Raw genomic sequence first — 25,093 nt, forward strand, 5'->3', positions numbered from 1 at the left:
CCTCAAAAGTAACAACACGTTATCTAACCACACAAAATTTAAGAAACAAAGCTTTACCGTATGCTGAAGATTCAAAGTAAATTACAGAGCACATAACATTGAATACCTACTTACAAAAAAAAAAAAAAAAAACACAAAAATCTAAGATGTTTGGAGTGCTTTTTATATTCCAGTTGCTGGGCTAAACACTTTTTTTTTTTTTAAGATTTTATTTATTTGAGAGAGAGAGAGCACAAGCAGGGCCAGGGGCAGAGGGAGAGGGACAAGCAGACTCCCTCCTGAGCGGGGAGCTCCATGCAAGGCTTGATGTGGGGGGTCCTCTCTGGGCTCGACGCCAGGACCCTGAGATCATAACCTGAGACAAAGTCAAACACTTAACCAACTGAGCCACCAGGCGCCCCTGGGCTAAACACTTTAAAAATGAGAACTTCACTGAATCCTCAGAACACCATTTGAAGTAGGTACTACTGTGAATATACTCATTTTGCAGATGAGAAACTTGAGCTTTAGAAAGCATAAGTAACTAGTAGGCCTCAGAGTTTCTAAGAAGCGTAGTAAGGTGTTGAACATAGGTCATTTCTGACTGTAGAACCCAGGTCCTTTATAGAAAACACACAGCCTCTCAATGGAATGAAGTATGCGTAATGAGATTTCAGGCTCCTGAGATAAACTGCGAGAAAGGTATTTTTTGATGAGTGAATTCATCTCACAATTCTCAAATCGTATTGTGTCTGCCTTTCAAATACATCTTTGACTAAGCAATTAGGGCCTAGGAAGACCTGTTGGGTGGAAGTCAGCCTAAGCAATAGCTTAGGATCAGGATGAAAGCATTAGAAAAAGGGGACGTGACAGCGTTTGCAGGGACACCACAGAACTAAGGACACTGGGCTGCCCTCAAATGCCTGACAGGCAAATACGTCAGAACTTCCCAAATTTTAGACATGTTCTCTGAGTGATGACTAGATTAAAAAGACGTGAAATGTGAAGCATATCATTGCACTTTGTTTTTTTAATTTTATTTTATTATGTTAATCACCATACATTACATCATTAGTTTTTTTTTTACATCATTAGTTTTTGATGTAGTGTTCCATGATTCATTGTTTGCGTATAACACCCAGTGTCCCATGCAGAACATGCCCTCTTAATACCCATCACTAGGCTAACCCATCCCCCCACCCCCTCCCCTCTAGAACCCTCAGTTTGTTTCTCAGAGTCCATAGTCTCTCATGGTTCATCTCCCCCTCTGATTTCCCTCCCTTCATTTTTCCTTTCCTGCTATCTTCTTTATTTTTTTAACATTGCACTTTAAAGAAAGGTGCTATGTACAACATGAAATATACTGGTAATTTAAATACGTGAAGTAGAAATAATAAAATGACAGGCAGTTCAAATGTCTGCATCTAAAATGCGTTTAGTATGAATTACAGTCCACTATAAAGGAAACATAAGAAGTCCACTTTCACCAAGTCTGTCTAAATAATACTTGTAAACAAAATATATTTAGTTGACATTTAAGCAGAAATATCCTTGCTTAGGAATAAAATGCAATGTAAAACCATATTAATAAAATGCTATTAAACTCTGTTCACACTCACATATTCGCTCAGAATGAGTTATGTATCATTCCAATCAATGGCATTATATGAGTTTTTATGTTTTTTTAAAAATTAGGCTCATATTTTTATTGTATCATTCTATACTTCTACAGACTGGCAGAAGGGACCATAAAATGCAATCATGCATTGGTAGAGTATTTGTTAATAAAGTATTCATGTGTTATAAAAAAAAAACCCTCTTCCTATTTTTTAATTGACCAGTTAGTTACCTACTAACAGATCTGTTAATTAAACCTCATTTGCCCTAAAGAACATGTGGCCTTGATCTGTTGATGGAACATTGTGTTCACTGATTGTTTCATTTTGCTCTTGACAAAGCGTGAAAGAGCCAGCTTCATTTTATGTCAAAATGTTTATTAAAATGGCAGTAGTGTCTATTTCTACAGGATAAGGCATATTCAGTGATACACAATCAGTGGTGTAATTAGGGAGTAATTAGGGAGTAAACCACAGGCATTGTCCAGAGTGATCATTTATAAGGGGCCTAACAATGTCACATGGATTCTACAAGTAGACAAATGGCCTTTTTATTATAGAAGCAAATTGATTTTTCTAGCCATTCTGCATTGAAGAGTTTACCACTGTGAGCAACAGTTGCTCAGGAAAGTAAAATAAATTGTGGATTGCTTTAAAGCATCTTTCTTTTGCTATGCTTTCATAAAATGCATTTGATACATAATTTATAGCTTATCATCTTTTTAATTTAGAATTCCTTCATCCACAGGAAAGCAATCACATAATTAACGTGATCAGACAGCTCCTTTTTACTTACCAGTCTGTGGTTTTCATGGCAACACCCTGACCTTTGTGAAAATGGACAGCACTGACATTTTGTCATCCTCATAAGGGAGGAATAGATGTATTTCGGAATGTCTAAACCTCTTTACTTCATAGAAGCAGATTGAGAGCTGGGATATCTGTATTATGTGCCATTTTAGGATAATATCCAAACACACGGATCAAATTATTGTGTCTAATGAAAGAAATTTGCGATCTTCTTTCCTTGGATGTCAGTGGGAGAGACCTCTATTCAGATTTTTAAAAAGTTCATTCCTGTCCTTTCTAAAATGCTATCTTCTTCAAATACTATTCTCATCTGAAATGAATATATATCCAATGGTCTTGATCTTTTCCAGAAAAAGAACAAAAGAAATGCATATATATATATATATATATATCTCCCAAACAACTGACAATGGCAATGTAAGGTTTATTTATACATATGTGTGTATGTATATGTATATATATATATATATACACATATATATCATATCATATCATATCATATAACATAACAAAATATTTCTTTGGCCCTGGATGTACCCATGTTCAATACTTGAGATGTCATGGGTATAAATAAAGCAAGACCTTTGCCTTCAATTTAGAAATATATGTATAACAATAAAATACAGTCATTGATATCACACCAATAAAAGGCAATGATAAAAAAACATAATAATTCACATATATTGAGTATTTACTAGATGCCAGACCTTGTGCTCAATATTTTATGTATATGATACTGTTTACTCTCTAAAAATGTAAAGTTGCTATTATCATGCTCACTTGATTTAGAGTAAACTGAGAGACATAGGTTAGAGAGATTTCCCAAGGTCATGCACCTACTAGGTGGTAGAGCTAGGATCTGAATTTGGACTGCACATCTGAACCTTGCTCTTTACAAGTATATTATACAATTCAAAGTACTTCACAGTTCAGGGGATACTCTAATGTGCATTATACCATTGTATCCTAAATTATCATTAAAATCTCCTTTTCATCAGCCTTGTATGCAGATTAAGAGAACAGATTAAGATGACCCAAAATTTCACAGTTGGAAAGTGAGCTGGGTTGAGCCCAAGTAAGATTTCTAATCTTGTACACTTATAACTCTTTCAAACTCTCCATGTCCACTAAAAAGGGGCTTCTGATTTCGAAATAATTATGAGCAATTACCAGTTACAAAGAATCCTCCCTATCTATCCATTTCCATAATGCATAGTGCACTTTTTGAAGGTAGCAAATGGCCTAATTTATCTCTCTTGCCCTTAGTCTTAAGGATATTTATCTACTGAAGGGGCTCTAAAAGCTGTGTTAAAATGAACTGGTGTTAGTTCTAAAATAACACATAAGTTTTCAGAATGCAGTGCTGCTTTTGTTATTCCCAGGATGTTTGCTATTGATTTAAGGGATGGTACACATATATAAAATGTATTTGGATAAACCATTTTAAGAGCAAGTGGACAAGGACACAAATATGTTACAGAATATAAGAATTGCAGGAAATTGATGGTCTCTGAGTTAATTTTATAGCACTCTCTCCTGCTTGTTATTTTTAGTTTCTATAGCAAATGTTTAGAATGCAGCATTCAACTTCTAAAGTTGAAATTCTTAATCGATTGCTTATACCCAAATAACTGTCATTTTCCAGCTTTACTCTGCATTATTAAAAAAAAAAACTACCAAAAATGAAAGGGAATTTGAATAATAGAAAGTTGAGTTGAAGAGTTAGTCCCTTACTTCCCAGAAATGGTTATAGATTGATTATCTCTTCATCAGATAACCTAGTCATAGTTTAGTAAAGATCTTAGTACTTTATTTGATGTGTTAACTCTTATAATACCTCCTTTCTTATTACAGAAAAAAAGTAAGTGCTTCTTTTGCAGTCCGTATTTCTTCCAACATTCTCAGGCTAGTCCAGACTCCTACCTTGCTAAAATTTTAGCATAATTTGAGTGACTAGCAAGCAGAACTATCTTGCTCCTGTTTTTTCTTAATTTAGTTTTTTTTAAAGGTTTTCTACGTGAGAGACTTTACATACTTAATCAGTGGCCACTTATTTCTATATTTCAGCACTTGAGAAACACATACAGTAAGTCAGGGAAGGGAAATTAAAAACAGAAAAAAAAAGTATCCTTTCATGTCTTTCTCCAAAGAGGTAAGTAGAAAATTCTCTTCTTGATACAGACTTATCTTAATGACTCTAGAAGATATTTTCTTCAAAGCTCGAGTCAGAGAAGCAAATTACACGAAGATTCTAACAATGCCAGATACTTGAAAACTGCATTTAACCAAATGCTACATAAGCAGCCCTTCGCTTCAGTTCCCATTCACTTATGTATTTCTGAGGCAGCAAGAATGGAACCTGTGTTTCTTTGCAACTGGCCTTGTAGCTTATGTAGCAGGGAAAATATGAATGCCACTTAGAGAATGATTTTCTAATTTGTTCTTTCATCTTACACTTTGTGTTCTATTGAATCCCTCAGAGACTATTCTTGTGCCATAGCAGCACCTGCTGGGAGAGGGAAGTTGGAACAGCCACACTGTTGCCTGCCCGAGTTGTTTTACTGATTGAATGGCACTGCATGTCCTCCATCTTCCAATACTAAACCCTCCAGAGTTGCTACCTTCCAAGATCCTGCCACTCCCCATATGTTTCAAATAACTAACAAAGCCATTGTAATAAGATTTTTTACAAGTCTTTCAAAAATAAGCAGTGTTATGTGTGTCTGGACGCATGTACATTTCCCCATAGAATTTCCAAATGCCGTGGTATTTCAATCTCAAGCTGGTTTTTAATATGTGCTTTCTTCCTGTTTTATTGCTAGATTTGTGAAATAATTGTCAGTTCTGTTTTATTTGCATCTCCTGACTTATTATAGGTGAGTCAGGAAAAGAAAAAATTGCATGTTAGTGCAAAACGAAAAAAAAAAAGGGCAGTTTTTATTTACAGAGTGTGATAGAACTATTTATGCGTATTCATATCATGGACAAAAACAGTAGGCTCACCATCTGGTGTAAGGAAATGTTTAAAAATAAGTGCCTGTTTCATATATCATTTACCCACAAGACTATAAGTAATACAAGTCTTAGAATATGGGTCCCCGTGGACATTCTGTTGTATAGAGCCAAATATAGCCTCGTCTTTACTGCTAATAGAGGAAAGCCACAGAGAGCATGGATAAATTCCACAGTACTACCAAATGCTTTTGATATTTTACTCCCTGTATCATTACTGTGACCAAATTAAAATCTAGTAGAATTGCTAACTTTAAAGAAACCAGTTGGTTTTTTTGTGGTTTTTCTAATCAAAAAATAGAGTTCATGTGTGAAAAAAATGATCTTGAAATTCATATGCTTTATAATTAAGCCTTGGATAATCAAGAGGTGATTCTTCATCAATGGTTTCCTCACTTTGTTTTCTTAAATTCTTCCCATTTCTGAATTGGTGCTCCATCCATCAATCAATAATTTATCAAGCATCTCTGAAATACTTTAAAATGTCACATGGTATGACAGGTACCAAGGAAGTAGATAAAACGTGGTGCTGACCTCAGGACATTTGAGCTACATTTGTAAGGGAGAGGGCATTTTGTCCTGGCATCTGTAGGATAAATTAGATATGCTGTGATCAGAGATGTGGAGAATAATTAAAAGATACAGAATTCAAGAAGACTTAAGGACACTGGAAAGTTAAATTGGGCTTTAAAACAATGGGGAATAATTGGATGGGTATTATGAGAGTAATTTCTGTAGAGAAGGAAGGAAGGAAGGGAATGAGCCAAAAATGTTAGGAGAACCCAAAGACCTGCCTAAATCCAATAGAGAACTTTTCACAGAAACACTGTAGCTTAATATTAAGTTTGGCAAGTAAGAAGGAAAACAAGCAATGGGATTTAGACCTCTATCCTAGAACACAAAAACTACTGAAGATACCTGAATGGTGGAATGACAGGATTTTTGCTAAAGATGAATGCAGAAAGGGGAAGAACTTTTTAGGAGGGGAGACATTAATCAATTACAGTTTAGTAATTCATTTGTAAGGGGAAAAATAATCCAGAAGGAAGCACGGCATTCAGTATATTTATATTATATTATAGATTAACCTCTGCCTCAGAGAAGTTTGGCATGTTTTAAAATAACTATGAAAACATTTTATGTGCTACATATCACATAACTCACCATATTATCTATCTCTGTGATTTTATAAAATAGGAATTGTTTCCAATAAGTACCCATTTGGGGATTTCTATTCCTTTCATGAGAAATGAGGTATAGAGTGTTGCTGTCTTTCATCAAACATTTTATGTTACTATCATGGTCCCTAAAAGGAAGCAAATATTGGCAGGTTCATTCATAAGTGAGAAACCTTTAGCATGCTGGATTTCTTTTGTCACCTGGAAAATCTTTTAAGCATACCTTACTAAATATCTTAATTGACACATATTAGTTAAGAAGATGGATCAAGCTTATTAGTTTTAAAAGTGTTTTGCTGGCTTGGATTGGAATTATTTTTAAGTTGAAGGAAATTCTCAAATTTCTCTTATATAGTCATATGAATATTCTCCAGTAGCCACAGAACATCACATTCTTATGTTTCATGTCTCAAGGCAGTATTCCCACTCTTACTTATGTGTTAGTATCTGCTGTGAAGTTTAGATTAGATTAGAAGATTTCCAAAAGTAGTGTATGGACATTTTAAAATATGGATTAGAGTAATGATATTTTTCTCACTTATATTGCATATACTTTTTTTGAATGGAAGAAAAATGAGTAGTTACAGTAAGCATGCTGACAAATTCACTTAACTAATGTCTTTTCCTTATCCATAATCCATTATGAGAAGTAATTAGTGATCTCCCATCAATAACTATTGCAATTGCAAACTATTTTGTTCTTTACATCCATGTAAAATTATTTTGTGATTTTTCAAAACTTCGAAATTTGAGTATATCCTTGCACCTGTCTCATGCTTACAAAGCTAATCTGTAATGAGTTAGCAAAAAAGAGATTGAGGACTGTTGATGTGGACACTGAGAAAGCTCTCGAGTGTCATAGAATATCTTTTCTTTAAAAATATGTGGTCTGAAATAAGGATGTTACTAACCTAGGAGTCTCAAGGATCACCAAGGATGAAACTCACATCCAGTCTGTAAAAGTTTTTAAAATTTACATGTTGTTTTTGAAGATTACCAAAAAAAATAGATGTGGTTCATGTAAATTAGTTATATCTACAAATTCAGTATTTACTTAAGTCTTACTTTTTTACATTTCTTTATATACATCTGGTCAGCTTGAGAATTCCTGAATTCTGACCTCTAGGGGTCATTTTTATAAACACACTTTTTTTAAGTCTTTTATTTATGTTTTAAATATAGATTATACATTTTAATTTAAAACATACATAGGTGTTATAAACTGTTTCTCCCTAAAGTTCAAGTATAATTAAATTAATGCCATACTTAGTTTAGGATTCTTAAAAATGGGAGTGTGGTTGTCCTTCTGGAGAAAATTCTTCTTATTACTTACTTTATTATAATTTTTATGTTAAAAGAAATAGATCTTTTGTTTCAATATCTACTATTAAAGTACACTATAAATAGTTATGTGTTTTAAGCCACTAAGTCCATAATAAGCATATTGTGATGTCTTTGTTTTAGACAGCATGATATTTTCTCATACAGTTCAGATGAACTAACTTTCCCCTGCATTCTTTTGAGTGAGGAAAATAGACCAGTCATTTTCTGAGTAATGACTAAAGATTAAATTTCCTCAGCTTCCTTCCCAATGAAGAAATAAAAACATTTGAATTTTCTGTATTTGTTTTGTTTCACAGTCTGTGATACAATGGAAATGTTGACAGAAAACCAGTTTAAATTACTTGTCTATGTATTTATGTTTGGAATGAGAAACTTTGGTGTCATATCATGCTCTTCAAGTTTCTCTGATTATAGCATCTTCTACAGTAGCATTTCAGATAAGAAAAATCAAAATCAGGGCATGTATAATCTATATGTCATAAAATGTACCTTTGTGTTTTCACCAGGAGGAAATTTTTTCTACTGAGTGCACTATGGATAAGTGTGGATCTCACAAGGTGCAGACATTTCAAAATTTTCTACTTAGTTTGATGCTTTCACTGGAGACAATATTTCAAGAAAAAATAATTTAATTGATTAAAAAAAGGATGTAAAAACATCATGACAAACAATAAATGGCATGTCCTCAAGCTAGTGCTTTCTTTTTTTTTCCCTTTTAATTTACAGCTTCTCTATTCAGTTTTTTTTTTTTTTTGAAGGGCTTGGAAATCATATCTTCTTTCTTTATTTATTTTTTTATTATGTTCAGTTATATCTATTTGGATTTTTAAATGAAAGGTGAAAGAAAAGAAAAACTGGAAGAGTCCTTGTTTGACTCAACTTTCTCATACACCCACACCCATCTCAAGATATACCGCATCTGAAATCTATACTAACGACATATTTTGCAGAAGATTCTGCTACTTCTATGGGCTACTAATCATTAAAGAATTGCATTTCATTATTTATTGCTTTGGTTTTAAAATCTTTACAATTTATGTCTCATATTTATTTCTGTTATATACACAGCCTTTTACTTCACCTTCTTATTCTTTTCACCCTTTCTCCCTCCCTTCCTTCTTCAATTATTTCCTGACTTCCTGGTTTGTGCCAAGCAGAAAAGCAGGGCACTTTAGAGGTAGAGTGACTCTCTGCACTCTGTGCCTTCAAGGGGCTGTCTGGTCAGGGATATAGATGTGGGAGAAAAGAGAGGGCAAAGCCGAAAGTACAGGTCAAACAAGTACAGGGTGTAATACGTGGCCAGGAAGAGTGAGCAGCAAACCCAGTCTAGGGGGTAGGCAGTTATCACAAAAGTGGTAATATTTGAACTGAATCTCAGCACATGAGGTGGGCAGGAGCTCCTAGAAGTCAACCAGGACCAGATATGTTGGACATAGGAAAGAAGCGCTTGTTCAAGAGCACGGAGATTCACCAGTCACTGAAACTGCAAGAGAATGAATGTTCTGGGAGTGAGCATTTCTCAGACTGTCTCATCCAGAATAGCGTGCCCAGGTGATACATTTGTGTTATTAAAAAGTGGAGTTTTTATCAGATGAGCTTTGGAAAATAGATTGCATTACCATTTTAGTTTTCTCTAGGCTTCCTGGAACCTGTAACAGGCTCACATGCATTGCACCTGTTGTAGAAGAGTGAAGGAGAAAGGGAAATATACAAAGAAAGTAAAATTCATCAATAATCTCACACTCTGAGAGAACCACTGTTAGTGTTTTCATGTAGTTCCTTCTGGGTTTTCCTTTCCTCTATATTTTTCCCATATATGCCTCTTGCTCTTCCCTGAATCAGTGCACAATTGCCTCCCTGTCTTCATTTGTACATTCAACGTAACATGTTTTACTGAGTTCCTATCACATGTGAAATAGAGTGCTGGATACTAACAATATAAAGTATATGTTTTCTTCCCTTGAAGAAGCTCCTTGCTAACATTCATCTTCATATGTCTTTTTTTATATAAAAACTTGATCCTGCTGTTTGGATTGCTCAGTAATATCTTTCACTCATTTAATCATAGTGGTTATAGCTTATTCATACTATTCACTAAGAATTAGACTGGTGATAGAGACTACTTATGAGGGTCACAAGAAGAGAAAATGATGAACTCTACTAAGCAATCTCCCGATAGCCATGAAAAGAAATAGGCAGTTATGAGAGACATTTTAATGAGGAACCAATGCAGCTGATTGGAAGTGGTGGGCAAGAGGAGATGGTAAAACAAAGAAAACTCTATGGCTTTCAGTTAGCAGATGCTGTGTGTTGATAATTCACTACCAAACTAAGTCAAGAAAAAAATAGCACTTAGGTTTGGGAATTTGAAAGGTTAGAATTTAGCTGCGATCATAGACTGAAAGAGCCTCGGGATAAAGTTAGAATTTGTATTATCAACATATAGGAGAGAGAAATCCGTGAGAGAAAAAAAAAAAAAAAATGAGAGCTCCTAACAGGGAAATTTATAGTAATATTTAAGAGAGTTGCCTGCAGAATTCTAGAGAATGGAAAATTTAATGTGGAGAGAGAGGGAGAAGCTACCAAAACGTTGAGAAGTTATAAGGTCTTCTTCACCAAGAAAGACGCAAAGAAAGATTAACTCTGATTCCACGATTTTAAAAGCCTCATGGAAGAGATGGTAAATAAACTATTTTAGTTGGGCTTTGCTGTTTAGCAAAAACTGGGCTAATTTTTTTTAAATCTATTTTTATTTTAATCTAGATTAAAACTGAGGCTTACATTTCTTAATTTTGATTATGTAGGGAGGAAAGTTTACCTAAATAAATAACACAAATAAACATATAAAGGGAGTTGTTTGAACTACGTAGTATGATAAACTCAAAAAATTTATTTAGCTAGTCCACCATCTTTTTTATATTAGAATTGCCTAAAGTATTAAGGTCTTTGAATACTCATTAAGTCAGGAAATAAACACTTTCATTTAGCACCATGTCTGTCCTTCACGTTCTACTATTTGTTTTTATGGTCAGAACATTAATAGCCTTGGACCTCATAAAGTACAAATTCTTAGTTTCAAAAATGAAGAGATTAAAGCTCAGAGTGACTAAAGTTGGCCAAGGCCATGTGGCTTGTTTTTGGAAGAGATGAGGAAGAAAGATTTCAAATAATAACATTCCATTAAATAAATAATCTTTTAAGTTATCATTTATTTTCATTTCTTTCACAAAGATTTGTCTGAATTTGGATATATATTTGGCCTGGGGTATTTTATAAGCAATTTTGACATACATATGAAATATTCTAATATAGATAGAAAGGTATTTAAGATAAATAAAGATACATAAGATATAAAATAGATCAGATAATTTGCAAAGAATGTGTCATTTACCCCTTCACATTTCTACCTTGGCACTTTTTTATTGTCCCTAATAGAGTGACCAAGAGATAGGCAGGGAAGATTGCTCCAGTTTGTCCCTGGGAGCACAGCAGTAATGATCAGGAGGAGGGAGGTCCAGTGCTAACTCAAGTTATTCATTCCAGACTCCATAGTTTACTGGAGATTGCTGCAGGGAGCATGTCGCAACATTGGCCACCTGCTATAAATTAGCCTCAATTTGAATTTTGTTCAAATCAAAGCATTTGTCCTCTCTTATTCTCAGTGTTCTCACTTGTTAAATTTTAATATGAAATATTTGATCCTTAGGATTATCAAGGGAATGAAAATGTAAAACCTCTAAGTATGCCTGGCACGTAGTAGGGGCATAATTGATGTTAAATGCAGAGGTTACTGCTGTCGTTCTTTATACTTTCTCATGGAGGGTGAGTCAATATTACAGCTTCTTCCCCATCCTGCTGCTTAGAATTGTATCATTCCCTTGTGGTTCATTTCAAAAAGAACAAATTATTTGACTAAATCATTTACTTTTTTATATTTACAGAAGCTAATAATTTAATCTGATTAGTTATGTAGATTTTTGAAATGTAACCATTTTAAAAGATATATTTTAATGTCAAATTCTGGAATGTATGTATCTACTTCAAAAAGGTGGTGGTTAGTGTTTCATAATTTCTAATTTCTAAGATATATGCATTACTTAACTAGTTTTTTAAAATAAGAAGTAAATGAAGGAATTAAATGAAAAAATAGACATGAAGATAATTAAATAGCAAGATAATCAACTCTCCTGTCATTTTGGACTTGAATATATTTTTCTCTATGAGTAATAAGAGCAATAAGATTTCAACATGTGTTGAAAAATAATTTAAAAATTATGTTTGCTTTTGTTCCTGGGCACTGGAACACAGTAATGCTAGAAGTAAGAGTAAAATTTTGCCTTTTATCCATATATGCAGTACCACCTCCAAGCGGAGCACCTGACATTTATCAGAATAGAATTATTCAAGTATTTCTGGTTATTCTTATTCTGGCGTTCTAAGTTAGCCATACTTTTTTGATAGATGTTTTATTGCACAAATACAATGGATTTCATGTACATTTGTATAAGAAATAAAAGTCTTCAATGGGGACAGGTGATACCCTTTGTAATAAAATACTTCGGGTACTACTTGCCTCTTAGTGGTTCATGCTTTTCACTAAACCCTAACATAAATATACTCTAGTTCAGTAAAGTAATTTCCATTAAAATGAACCTCTCATAAATATCTTCAGTAAAATCAGAAATTAGCTTTACCTGAAAAAATTACAATTCTTACATCGTTGAAATATGTTTTGGAAAGTTCACCTGGAATTAATTCTACAGAAATAGAGGCAAATTATGACAAACTATTTACAATGACCTCAAAATGTCTTAAAAGGCGATTACATGAAATCCAAATGTTAAAAAAAAAAAATACTAAAAGTCCAAGGAGAAGAATATGGTGAGTGGATTCTCCGAGTGTGGCATTGTAAGTCGATTGTTCCATTCCATTTCCATTAAGGAGAAAACAAACCCTAACCTTTAGCAGTTTGGCAACAGTTTCTGTACCAGGGTCAAAACTTATGATTTTATATCAGAGGTTCTTCTTTTTCTTTTTCCTATTACTTGTGTATACCGTGCCAGCTAAGTTGATAATGTCTCTTATCCCTTTCTTTTAGCAGCCTTGGGTAAGAGATGACAGCATAGGAAACAAGACTGAAAAGCTGAATCCTACCTTCAGCAAGCAGGATCACTCTTCTGTGAAATGCAGATGTTAAAAACCCAGTTAATGGCTGATAATGACATGTCATTGAGTAGATTGTTCTTATGTTGACCATTCATGTTCCAATTTAATGCTTTCTTTATTTTGCTAATGTTTGAAGATCTCATTTGTGAGAGTTGTAGGAAAACAATTCAGAATTCTTTTAAGTGAGAGTATGTGCCACTGACTCCCAGGGTCTCTATTATTTTTGTCATCTGAATTGTCACACTTCTTCAACCAGCAGAAATTGTTTCCTTATGATTTTCTGTGTTTGAATATGCTTTACCAGTTTATACTAACCTTGAAAAATTTTCTTTTTCCCATTTCAAGTTCCACCCAATCTGACTGTTCCACAGGAAAAATCACCTCTGGTCACCAGAGAAGGGGACACAATAGAACTGCAGTGTCAAGTAACTGGAAAACCTAAACCCATCATCCTCTGGTCTAGAGCGGATAAAGAAGTTGCAATGCCTGATGGCTCGATGCAAATGGAGAGTTATGACGGAACACTGAGGATTGTGAATGTATCTAGAGAAATGTCAGGAATGTACAGATGTCAGACCAGCCAGTACAATGGATTTAACGTGAAACCAAGAGAAGCTTTGGTGCAGCTCATTGTGCAGTGTAAGTAATATTTTTTTTCCATGTGTTCCATTGGGGGACAAGGGAAGAAAGGATGCGATTATTCTGCTAGTAAAATGAAGTGAATTTTGGAATTGGATTAGGATAAAATGTTTCTAACCTTGTCATTAGCCAATTGAAACTGTAGTTTTCCCTAAATCTTCCCCTTGCTTGAGCTAATACTCATAGAAAAGAACAGTATCAGAGTGTGTGTGTGTGTGTGTGTGTGTGATGATTATGTGTGTGATGATTATGACAGTATTACATGGTTGGTTAATGCCAAAGAATCAACAAATCTAATGTTTAAAAACTGGCCATGTGCACTGAGGCAAAGTAGAGATGGGAAATAATTGCGATTACCATACTCTCTTATTTTCACTGTTCTTGTTTCTACTTTAGGCATTTGCATGCCCTTTCCCCAAATTATCCACCTATTTCAAAGCATCCCTTTGCTTAAATTGTGGAGACCTAATCATGGAAAAGCTTTGTTTCCATATCTGAAGTTGTAAGAATAGATTACATAATTATCTAGTAATATTGAGATAATTCAAATATTAGGTGCTGAATTTTTGTTTGATTTTCTTAATAGAAAATGGTTTAACTGTGAGAGTTAAATATGATCAATTATTTGTATTGAAATCACTGTTACATTTCTGACCAAAAAAAAAAAAAATTGTAGACATTGTGTGCTTTGAACTTGCTTTTAGTATTAAAAGAACTTAAATTTCTAAATGTAAAAAAAAAAAAAAAAGTCGAATGTTGTCCTTGACGTTAGGTTATTAGAGGATGCCCTGGAAATTCGGTTGGGGGGTGGTACAGATAGTGCCAAAAAGAGAAGCAGCAAACTAAGCACAATCTCTTCGAACCCCGGTAGTGCTGCTCTAAGTTTGAATTGATGTTCAATTTGTTAAATACCTGGTGGCAAAGTCTTTAAGAATATGAATAAATCAGATGAAACTATACACTTTGATAAGCAATGATGTTGTTTCCTTTCTATGGCTCTCTAACTCAGAAAATGGAAAATAGAATTTAATCCAAAAATGTCTCTTTTTATATTAGATTTAAGGATGTTGGCAGATTGGATTAACTGACTTTAAATTTGAAAGAATAATTGAGATACGGAAGGATTATGTTTGGAACTGATACCAAGTTCATTTGTGACTGAGTTATGTGAGTGGGGGGCGGGCGGAGTGGAACAAGATTCTGGGCACTGCTTAACCATTCCCTGTCCCCATTCTTTAGAAACTCAGATTCTAGTTTGCTATTTGTCCTATATATATGAAAACTGATAATTTGTCAAATACCTTGGCTGATTTCCCATTGATTATGAGTTTGTCTGTTTCCAAATAACACAGCTTTTAGATAGCAAGTTGTATTCAGGAGTTTAGTATTGCTTTTTCCTCACTGGTCTTTGTACCCATGACAAGCTCATGGGTAGGAGGTTCATGTGAAAACAGGTTCCAGACAGAAAAAAGAGAAAGGAATTAAAAAAGAGAAACTTCTCCTCAATTCTATAAATTAAATAAATAAATAAATAAATAAATAAATAAATAAAACCTTTCCAGGGACCATAGAGGAAACTGGTACAGTTTGGAATACTTTATTCTTGTTGGTGATCACAGAGTTCTGTGCTGCTTCTGGAGTTAGGCACAAAGCCCTGGTGTTCCTAAAGCTGTTAAGGCTACTAGTATTACTCTGCTCACACCTCTCTGGGGACGCTCTGATACAAATAAACGTTAGGGAGCCCATTGATTCCAGGGAATTTTGAATTAAAGTTTTAAAGAACCAGGATCTCCAAACTCCATAGAATATGCAAACTTTCAGAATTCTATGAGTGTGTGAATTTTTTTTCTTTCTTTTTCCTTTTTGCTTCTTAATAAGTCCCATAGGAAACATTAAGCTCAGCCCAAGATTTAAAAATTCAATCCTGTAATAGTGGATGAAGACAAATACTGGCATGGTTGTCTCTAGTGTCACGGGATGTAATCAACTAAAGGACACCAATAGACTTTAGGCAAAGTCTAGTTCATTTAATGTAAATAAAAAGATCTGCATCCCAAGTTGACTTCACAGAGCAGGAGATGTAATCTAACAGCACTTCCTCTCAGAGGCAAGCTTCCCTGGCCTATGAGGAAGCCAGCTGGGTTCCAGCAGCCTTGCCAGTTTCAGGTGAGGATGCCCTTATGTCTTTCGAGAAGCTCCCTTTGATGTATTCCCAATTCTTGTGAAGAATCTGATTATGTGTCTGAGCACTTGCCAGGTACAAATAACTCGAAACAACTCCAGATTATTCCTGAGTGAATCCAATGTTGATTTTCTAGGCACGTAATCCCTGCTAGCCAAGTCCAACCTGCATGCCTAACTAAGGCTTATTCCTGCAAAACTAATAATGCAGGAATTCTGATATTTTTAAAATGATAAACATTCCAACTTTTATAGTGATTTCTTAAAAGCATGAAAATAATGTGGGATTTGTGCTTAATTTGCAGTCATGCTACATGTGAGAAGTATCCATATGAATATAAAATACTAAGTTATTTCATACACGTGTGCACACGCATCTACATACATGTGCATCTGTTTATACTATCTTCAGCAATTAGTTACATCACTGCAGCTACAAACTTTGCCTTATATCTATTTTGTATTCTCAGCATAATATATTTTGCATTGTAGCTATTCATCAGCTCTGTTGAGTAAATGTAAGTTATGGTAACAAGTGGAATAAGAATATACATATTGCATACTCCTTGCTTCTTACATGACTGGTTGTTATTATTTAGGTTTCAGGAATATCTGAGGACTTGTTGCACAGAGTGTGAGACCTGAAAGTGTTCAAGTATATGAAGAAGATGTCAAATTATTCTAACACTTATGAAATACCTTTTTCAGGACTTGAACTCTGTACTGTAGTTTATTATAATTTCCTTTCTTAAAATATTTATTAGATTGGCAAATTCTGGGACAGTCTGTTTTACACACACATGCACACATAATGCACACATATTTATATATAATTTTATGATTTGAAATGTAAAAGAATGAAAAAAAGATCTTCATAGTAAATAAACAAACAAAAAACTGGTATCTCTAAGGCACATTTTTTTCCTCGTTTAGTTTTACTGTGTCCAATTAAACAATAACCCAGCAAAAAGACTAAAGGAGCACAGAAGTAATTGTATGTAGGACTTTGATGAGATTGTACGTGCCTAAATATAAATAGCATATATGTCTCCATAGTCTATAAATTATGGAATACTTTATTTAGTTTAATGTTCTAAATTGCCTAATGAGATTTATTGTTACTTAATGTTGAATTAAAATTATAAGGCAATCATTTTATTAAAACGTATTGAATTATTTACTATCACCCTGTTAATTTGCTTCTTCTTAAAAGGTATAAAGCATGATATAACAAGTGACAGAAACCTCAAGGTATTTTACACCATTCTATGTCCTGTTAAGAGTAGCTAAGTCATCAAAATGAAGTAGTTTAAATTATTAAGTTCTTGTGCATATTGCTCATTCCTGGAAAGCAAAAAGAATATATATATATATATTTTATTATAATATTTTTAAATTCGACAATTGACAGTTATCACAAATGATATGGGCCAGGACAGGTAGTTGCAACTATAATTCTAAAAGTTTGAAAAATAGTGACTCAGTATTAATTTAAATTTTTTTAAAAATTGCTAGATGAAACTACAAAGTGCAATGTAAAGTTTTAATAACAGACCTTCAAATTTTTAGCCATTACTTAATTTCATCTCCATGTTTTTGGAACTGTAATAATTCTTTTGTTAACTTTCCATCTCATTTTTATTCAAAGCAGATTTATTCCATTACAGTGGATTGTTTGAAAATAAAATAGTTATATATGTCAATTGATCCATATCATTTAAAAATCATAGTATGTACAGAGCTTATTGAACAAAACTAGAACAATCTCCTAACAAAGTAACAGTAGTAAAATAATAAAAATTAAATAATGTTTAACTTACTCGTTAGAGTACTGATCATTTGAATATTGAATATTGATCAAATAAAAATGCCATTGGATGAATATATTCAAATATATATATTAAAAGAAGAAACTAAAATAGGCCTATTGCCTTCCTAAAGGAAATTATTGTTTTTCTTTTTTTTTAAAGTACACAAGATTTATTGGTGTATTTCTTATATTGGTATTATATAAGTATACTTTATGTACTATGAAATGAATTTCATAAACTAGAACATTTTATTTTAATAAAAGCTATCCTTTAAATGGTTTCATCTCAAAGCACTGGTAATATCTTTTAGTAAAATGAGTATATTTTGAAATACATTTTCTTGAAAATTAGTTGGAGAAGATATATACTGCACTGAATGTCACTTTTATTATTAAAGCTTCATTATATATATGCACACTTGTTGTACCTACAATACAGATTAATAGGAGAAAATCAAATGTAATTTCATATATACAGGGAATCCATACAGACATGGAAATTCCAGAGACAGTCAGGCAAAATAAGGTACCTACGTCATTCAAAATTAAGAAGTGGGTAGGGATCTGGGACTTTAAGGGGAAGGAATGCAATCATAGGACGATGAAAAAGAGTAAATGTTTGGTAAGCGAATGTTAGGTTCCTGGGAGACAATAGGACATAGAGGACTTTGATCATTTGAACAAGCCTTGCTAGGTTCTTCCCTGTCTAGCCTAGCCTAGTTTATGGCATAATGTAGTTATCTGTGGTGATAGCTCTCTTCCTGGAGCAAGTTCTCTATGTAAATTCTTTGTGGGGGAGGTAAAGAGTTTTTCCTGAATCTGCTAGGGTTTGGATTGTTTTTTAACTCAAAATAATCTTCATGCCAAAGTGGCCCATCTTGGGGTGCCCTGCCCTTGGCAGCTACAAGATCATGGACCTTATAAAGAAAAAGAAAGTTAAATACAGATCAGAAGGTACTGGGACATCTATGCTTATTATTGTTAGACAACTTACTGAGTAATTTTCTGTAGTGTTGAGATACATAGAATGACTGTATTGAGTGACTATAACTACTTTTTGGATATTTTTAAACAGCAAAATTGCTCTGAAAATAGCAGTGTGACTAGAGATTAAAGCTAATACAAGAGACAAAGTAACTACTGACAAAAAAAAAAAGAAACAAGGGAGCATTTTGCCTTCACAGGGGAAGATGTTACAGGCTATCCAAAGGAATTTATAAGTGAATGGACAAGAATTTTAACTTATTAGCAGAACAGCAAAAGGGCTTCCAGCTCAGTAACCTACTTACCCAGATGCATTTCCTATTTTCCATATGTATTCAGTCTATCCTTTCTCAGCCTTACAGACAAGATAATTCAGTGGTGAGTCTAGCTAGGCTCCTATTCCTCCCTTCTGTTCCCACCAATTCCTCAACTGCTTTTCACTCTTCAAGTCCTGGCTATGTCCCACCTCTTTAGAAAGTCTCTTGGTACTTGAGAAGGGCCCTCCTTGATAGTCTTTCGGACACGTGTTTAATCTGTTCAAGACAATTAGGACTTCAAAGTGAAACGTTGTTTTGAACATATACTTTAGATGATACACTGTTTTCAAAAGCATTGGTTATTATTTCATCATTTCCTTCCTCTAAACTCACTTGTCAAATTGATAGATTCTTGATTACTGACCCATTTCTAGAGTCTCTATATTGGGAAAAGTTTAACGCTAAAGCTCTGCTTGGTAAGAAATTGTTGACTCATTTATTATCTTCTCACTGGGAAAATTTGTAATATACTCCACTAGAATGCAGGTTGGGAAAAGCTTTTAAGTTACTAAGAATATAATATTTAAGCATTTATTTTTCATATTTTAGCCTTAATGATTATTGAATAGAACTTGGCATTTATTATACAGTGTTCTTTTATTTGAATTAAATGGCTATGCTTTTTTGTTGTTGTTTGCAGCAGTTATTAGAAATATTAATCAACTGAACCTAAGATAATGTTAATATGATGAAAACATTAATATTTATGCTATTTTCTCCCACCCTACCTTTCCCCTCCCCAAAGTAGTTAAGATCTCTTCTTTGGAAAGAAGAAACAATAGTTTTATAAGGTGCTGTACAATTTAAAGTGTCGCATTTCTACTTCAAGTCAATGTGTCCTATAAATATCTTACCTCATTTCCCAGTGGATTTAATGAGGAATTATAATGGAGCTGCCCTGAAAACAGATTTGTTTTAACATTTTACTTTTATATTACTCCTGAATATTTGAAAATTGAACTTCACAAGTGGGCATGTTATTCTGCAGAAAGCCTTTTTAGAATGAATTTACTTTAGCTGAACTGCTCCTGCCCTCAGCTTGCTTCCTGTTTTCTCACTCTTCCAGAGAAGGTAGCAGGGTAGATAACCATCTAAGGAAATTGTCAGAGAAAGCTGAAACTCTCTTTCTAAAGAGCTTCTCAGTGTAGAACACAGATGTGATGTCTTTTTTGAGCAATGAAGTGCAGATTATCTGGAAAGGGGATAGGTTTATCCAGTATATAAATCATGTAAAGAAACTAAATTCCTATTTTTTTTCCTTGTTGCATCTCTGGTTCTCTCTTGATGTAGATACAAACATAGTTTAATATTTAGAAAAATTTATCCATTAAAAGTTTTGTATTCAGTGTCTATACAAAGAAGCGGGATGAGGACCAGCCAGCTTTGGTAGAATGATTAAAAGTTGTCCAAATTTAACCCAGCCAAATCTTGTGTTAATTGATGTTGTCAGTTAAGTACTTATGCCCACCCCTGTAGAAGTAGAGTCAAGGGAATGATTACAGCGTTTCCATAACACTGAAAAGATATTTTTTCCTTGAAAAATCTTTAGATCTGTAATTAAATTAAATGCATTTTGAATGAAGAAAATTTATGCTCTCTCTTTTCCCAGGAGCTTGTCCTCACCTCCTCCCTTTCCCACTTTATGGAAGTATATTATCTAAGAGAGGTGAACAGAAACACATATATAAGCATATATGTGTGACCATAAAAATTCTGTGACTCTTTTCTCTTTCTTAGTTAAAAGGGGATTTACTTCTCATCCAAAAATAAGTGTATTCTTCCCAAATATAGAATTTAGACATTTTCTTTTTTTTTTTAAGATTTTATTTATTTATTTGACAGAGACAGACACAGTGAGAGAGGGAACACAAGCAGGGGGAGTGGGAGAGGGAGAAGCAGGCTTCCCGCAGAGCAGGGAACCCGACGTGGGGCCCGATCCCAGGACCCTGGGATCATGACCTGAGCCAAAGGCAGACGCTTAACGACTGAGCCACCCAGGCGCCCCAAGAATTTAGACATTTTCTAAATACCATGCTCTTCTCACATGAAAACAAAAAGGTAATAATAATAATCCATTAAAATAAATCATGCATAGAAGTTTACAATAACATACACCATGAACATGTCTGTGACTTTATCAATTTATCTTAAATGATATACCACCAATAAAATGCTTAGTGCACAGGAAAATATAAAGTAGGCAGAAGACATGGGTCTCTGGTTAAGAAAAAAATGCATAAGCATGTCAGAAGCTAGATAACAATGTTAGAAATTGAAATTCAAAAGGCATTTCATTCATTGTACATAAAACCAATCAGGAAGTGAGAAGGGATCGGCCAGTATTTTGAGAGAAAGGCATGACTTCCTGTCCCTTCATCAGAAGACTCACATTTAAGCAGTATTTAATCCACCAGCAAACAAATGGAATTCATATAGAAGTTTAGATTATGTATTGTTAACATTTTTTATCTTTAGTGGTTATCAATTGCTTGATCCAGTATCAGAGTTTGATATTTAATTCCACCCCAGATTTTTTTGTCTTGGCATGCATTATATTATTTGGGGTTCTATTGTATTATGTTAATAGCTTTTAACCTAGTAGTAAACTCCTTTACTGTATAACCTACTGGAGGGTCTTCTTAGGTTCAATTATATTCAAACTCATGGGACTACCATAGGCATATATGGCATCGAATTTACTTTACAGATATAAAATTGGAACCACAGCTTGTCAGCATGCCCTCTCACTCCCCACTCCTGGGGACACTTGAAAATTCTGAAAGCATGTTTGGTTGTCATGATGGAGAAGGTGGGATGCTCTTGGCATCTAGTGCATGGAGGCCAGGGTTGCTGCTAAATGTCCCAAGGCATAGGACAAACTCCCAACAAAGAAGTATTCTGCCCAAAATGTAAAAATTTGGGGTGCCTGGGTGGCTCAGTTGGTTAAGCGACTGCCTTCGGCTCAGGTCATGATCCTGGAGTCCCGGGATCAAGTCCCACATCGGGCTCCCTGCTTGGCGGGGAGTCTGCTTCTCCCTCTGACCTTCTTCCCTCTTGTGCTTTCTATCTCTCATTCTCTCTCTCTCTGAAATAAATAAATAAAATTTAAAAAAATGTAAAAATTTGTTGTATGTGGGGGTTATCCTATTAATTTTAGGGTTTTTAGAGGAATTCCTGGCCTCTAATCTTGACATGCCACTAGCACACCTCTTCTCATGTCATAAAAACAACAAAAATGTCTTCAAACATTGCCAAATGTCCCCTGATATGCAAATTACCCCAGGTTAAGGCCTACTACCTACACAATGGTTCATATATATAAGGAAAGAAAAGCTGTATAATTTGGGGATGGGAACTCTGGCAGAATCCTCTGCCCCACAACAACCAATGTCTCTTGTAACAAACCTATAGATAAAATTTCCAGTGCCTAAAGTTACAAAGAGTCATTGCACTAAGCTCAAAGCTGTGGCATCCTATTAGATAGGATTCCTCTGTTCCTATTCCTCTCGATCCAGAAGCAATTTAACACAGAAATGTTGCCTAAAACCATAGTTGACATTCTTCTTTTGTCAAGTTACCAGGGAAGCAGAGTAGAACTTTAAAAGAAGGTCAGATTCTCATGCAACAGGGAAAAGGGTTTTGTCATCTTTTGAAATGCATCTACTCTTCATCTGCCATGTTAAACTTTCTTAGTAATTCTTTTGCTTTAATACTTTTCTTTGTTTGATCATAATAATTACAGTTGTGTGTATTGAGCAAGTATGTTTCCAACATACCTTACTTTTATTTATTTATGTATTTATGTATTTATTTTTTTATTGGACTCTTCTCCTGTGAACTGCTGTGACTATATTCTTTCTTTGTAAGTTTTTTGGCTTTGTATCTGGGTTTGGGAAGGAGTAGCTATATTTCATGATGTTCCATCAGATCATTTGATCTCATGAATTCCTTTTTTCTGGCAAATGAAGATTTCCTTGAAGCCTTAAAGATTCTAGTAGGAAAAAGCGAAAGTTGTTCAAAAGGAAACTTTGACTTAAGCTGACCATGCATTGAGAAATTGAAAGAAATTCTCTCAATTTCACACTTTATTAGACTTGTTTTAAATGGGGAAATTACTCTTTCTTCTTAATTCCAAACTATTTTCAAAGAGAAAGAAGTCAAATTCTTTTCTTGAAAATTAGTGAATATGTGGATTTTGTTCTTTAATACTGTTTTTCAATGAATGGAATAAAATGTTTTCCTTGAGAAAGATTGTTATGTAGCTTGAGTAATTTCTTTTCAATTAAAGAAGAGTTTAACTTTAAAAAAATAATCAAGTGTGGAAATATTAAAAATTAAGCAGGAATTGAAAAATACTTAAAAATGAGATGCAGTTTCTTAGCATTTTAACTAGTTGCATTGAAATTCATGAAATGGCAGGGGTGCCTGGGTGGCTCCTTCCGTTAAGCAGCCAGCGGACTTGATTTCCGCTCAGGTCTTGATCTCAGGGTCCTGGGATTGAGCCCCCCCTTAGGGCTCTGCATGAAGCAGGGAGTCTGCTTATCTGTCTGAGGATTTCTCTCCGTCTTCTTCTGCCCCTCTGCCCCCCACTCAGGCACACTCTCTGTCTCTGTCTCTCTTTCTCAAATAAATAAATCTAAAAAAGTATGAGATAGCCGGATTATTCTGATGTTCCTTCAGTTATTCTTAGTTTCACTGTGTCTGTCAGTGTCAACATTTTTTCCAGTGATTCTAGCATTTGAAGATAAATGTTCTTAAGTACAAGCTAAATGCTTTGTGTACAACATAGAATGATAAATATAATACTTTATTGCTGAGTTAAAAGATTTAAGTAATCTGAGTATGTGAAGTTTGCACTGTAAGTACTGATTTGAAACACTAAGGAGTAAGGCACATATGTATGCAAATATTTAGAGAGATATAAATGTGTATGATGCATGCCTGTCTGCCTGTCTTTCTACCTTTCTATCCATCCATCCATCAGTCCATCTGTCTGTCTCAGTGTTGGCTTCATGCAAACTGCATGTTTATTGAGTGAACACTCATTCTTACTAATGCATTTTTCTTCTTTGCCTTTTATGATGCCATATGTGCTAGCTCTGTTTTTACTTTCCACTCGTGTCTTTTTCGTTTGTTTGTTTGTTTTAGAGAGAGTGTGCAAGCAGGGGGGAGAGCAGAAGGAGAGGGAGAGAGAGAATCTTAAGCAGGCTCCACACTCAGCATGGAGCCCAACATGCAACTCTTATCTCACAACCCTGAGTTCATGATCTGAGCCAAATCAAGAGTTAGATGCTTGACTGACTGAGCCACACAGGTGCTACACCACTTATATCTTTATTTCTGTATATTCTTCCTTTCTCCGAATCAGGTTTTGTTCCTATTGTTCCACTGTTCTCTTACTATACACCCCATTGCTTGGCAATATAAGGACTTAAACTATGACTCTGTGCAGACTTCCCTGCATTTGTATCGGAGGCATTCAGCCAGCTTCTGTGAACTTCAGCTTAGTTTCCTGATTTATTCTAAAATCTAATGTAGCCAAAATTAAACGTGTAGTGATTCCTTAATTATTTTTTTCTTCTCTTGAGTTCCCTGCCGCTCTTAAGAAATCTCTCTCCTCTCTGTTATCAGAGTCGTCATTCTATCCCAACATGTATTTGAAAGTCAGGATATTGGATTCTGAAATTAGAGACCTGGTTTAAATTCCGGCTTTGCTACTTTAACTATAATTTCTCTCAGTGTGTATTTTCCATATCTCCCATAATCGAGATTTATTTTCATCCATTATATTACACATATCTCTGAGAACCGAATTAAATGATGCCAAAAAGTGTTTAGCCTAGTGTTGACTAGATAGTCATAGATAATACTTCCTAATCATTAGCTCTTAGTTTTCAAAACCTTCTCAGAATCCACTCCTCCTCTCCAGTCCCACAGTCATTTTCAAAGCCAGACTCTTTCATGTCCTGCAAGAAATTCCTACTATTTTTCCAACTGCTGATCTTCCCTTTCCTCCTCAGAACACTGATGTCAGATGAACATTCCTTTATGAGCAGG

At 34.5% G+C, this 25,093-nt stretch overlaps 1 protein-coding gene across 1 annotated transcript in view; it reads left to right on the forward strand.

The window, feature by feature from the left end:
* The window catches only part of MDGA2 (MAM domain containing glycosylphosphatidylinositol anchor 2), a 793,866-nt gene that overhangs the window by 590,762 nt on the left and 178,011 nt on the right, over nucleotides 1-25,093 (forward strand). The window contains exon 8 of the mRNA XM_028097835.2: nucleotides 13,451-13,744. Coding sequence (XP_027953636.1) covers nucleotides 13,451-13,744 — 294 coding nt within the window. The remainder of the gene's footprint in view (nucleotides 1-13,450; nucleotides 13,745-25,093) is intronic.

Source organism: Eumetopias jubatus, unplaced genomic scaffold, assembly GCF_037043125.1.
Source record: "Eumetopias jubatus isolate StellerSeaLion01/CBP00866 unplaced genomic scaffold, mEumJub1_p1.0 scaffold_7, whole genome shotgun sequence".
NCBI classification, from domain to species: domain Eukaryota; kingdom Metazoa; phylum Chordata; class Mammalia; order Carnivora; family Otariidae; genus Eumetopias; species Eumetopias jubatus.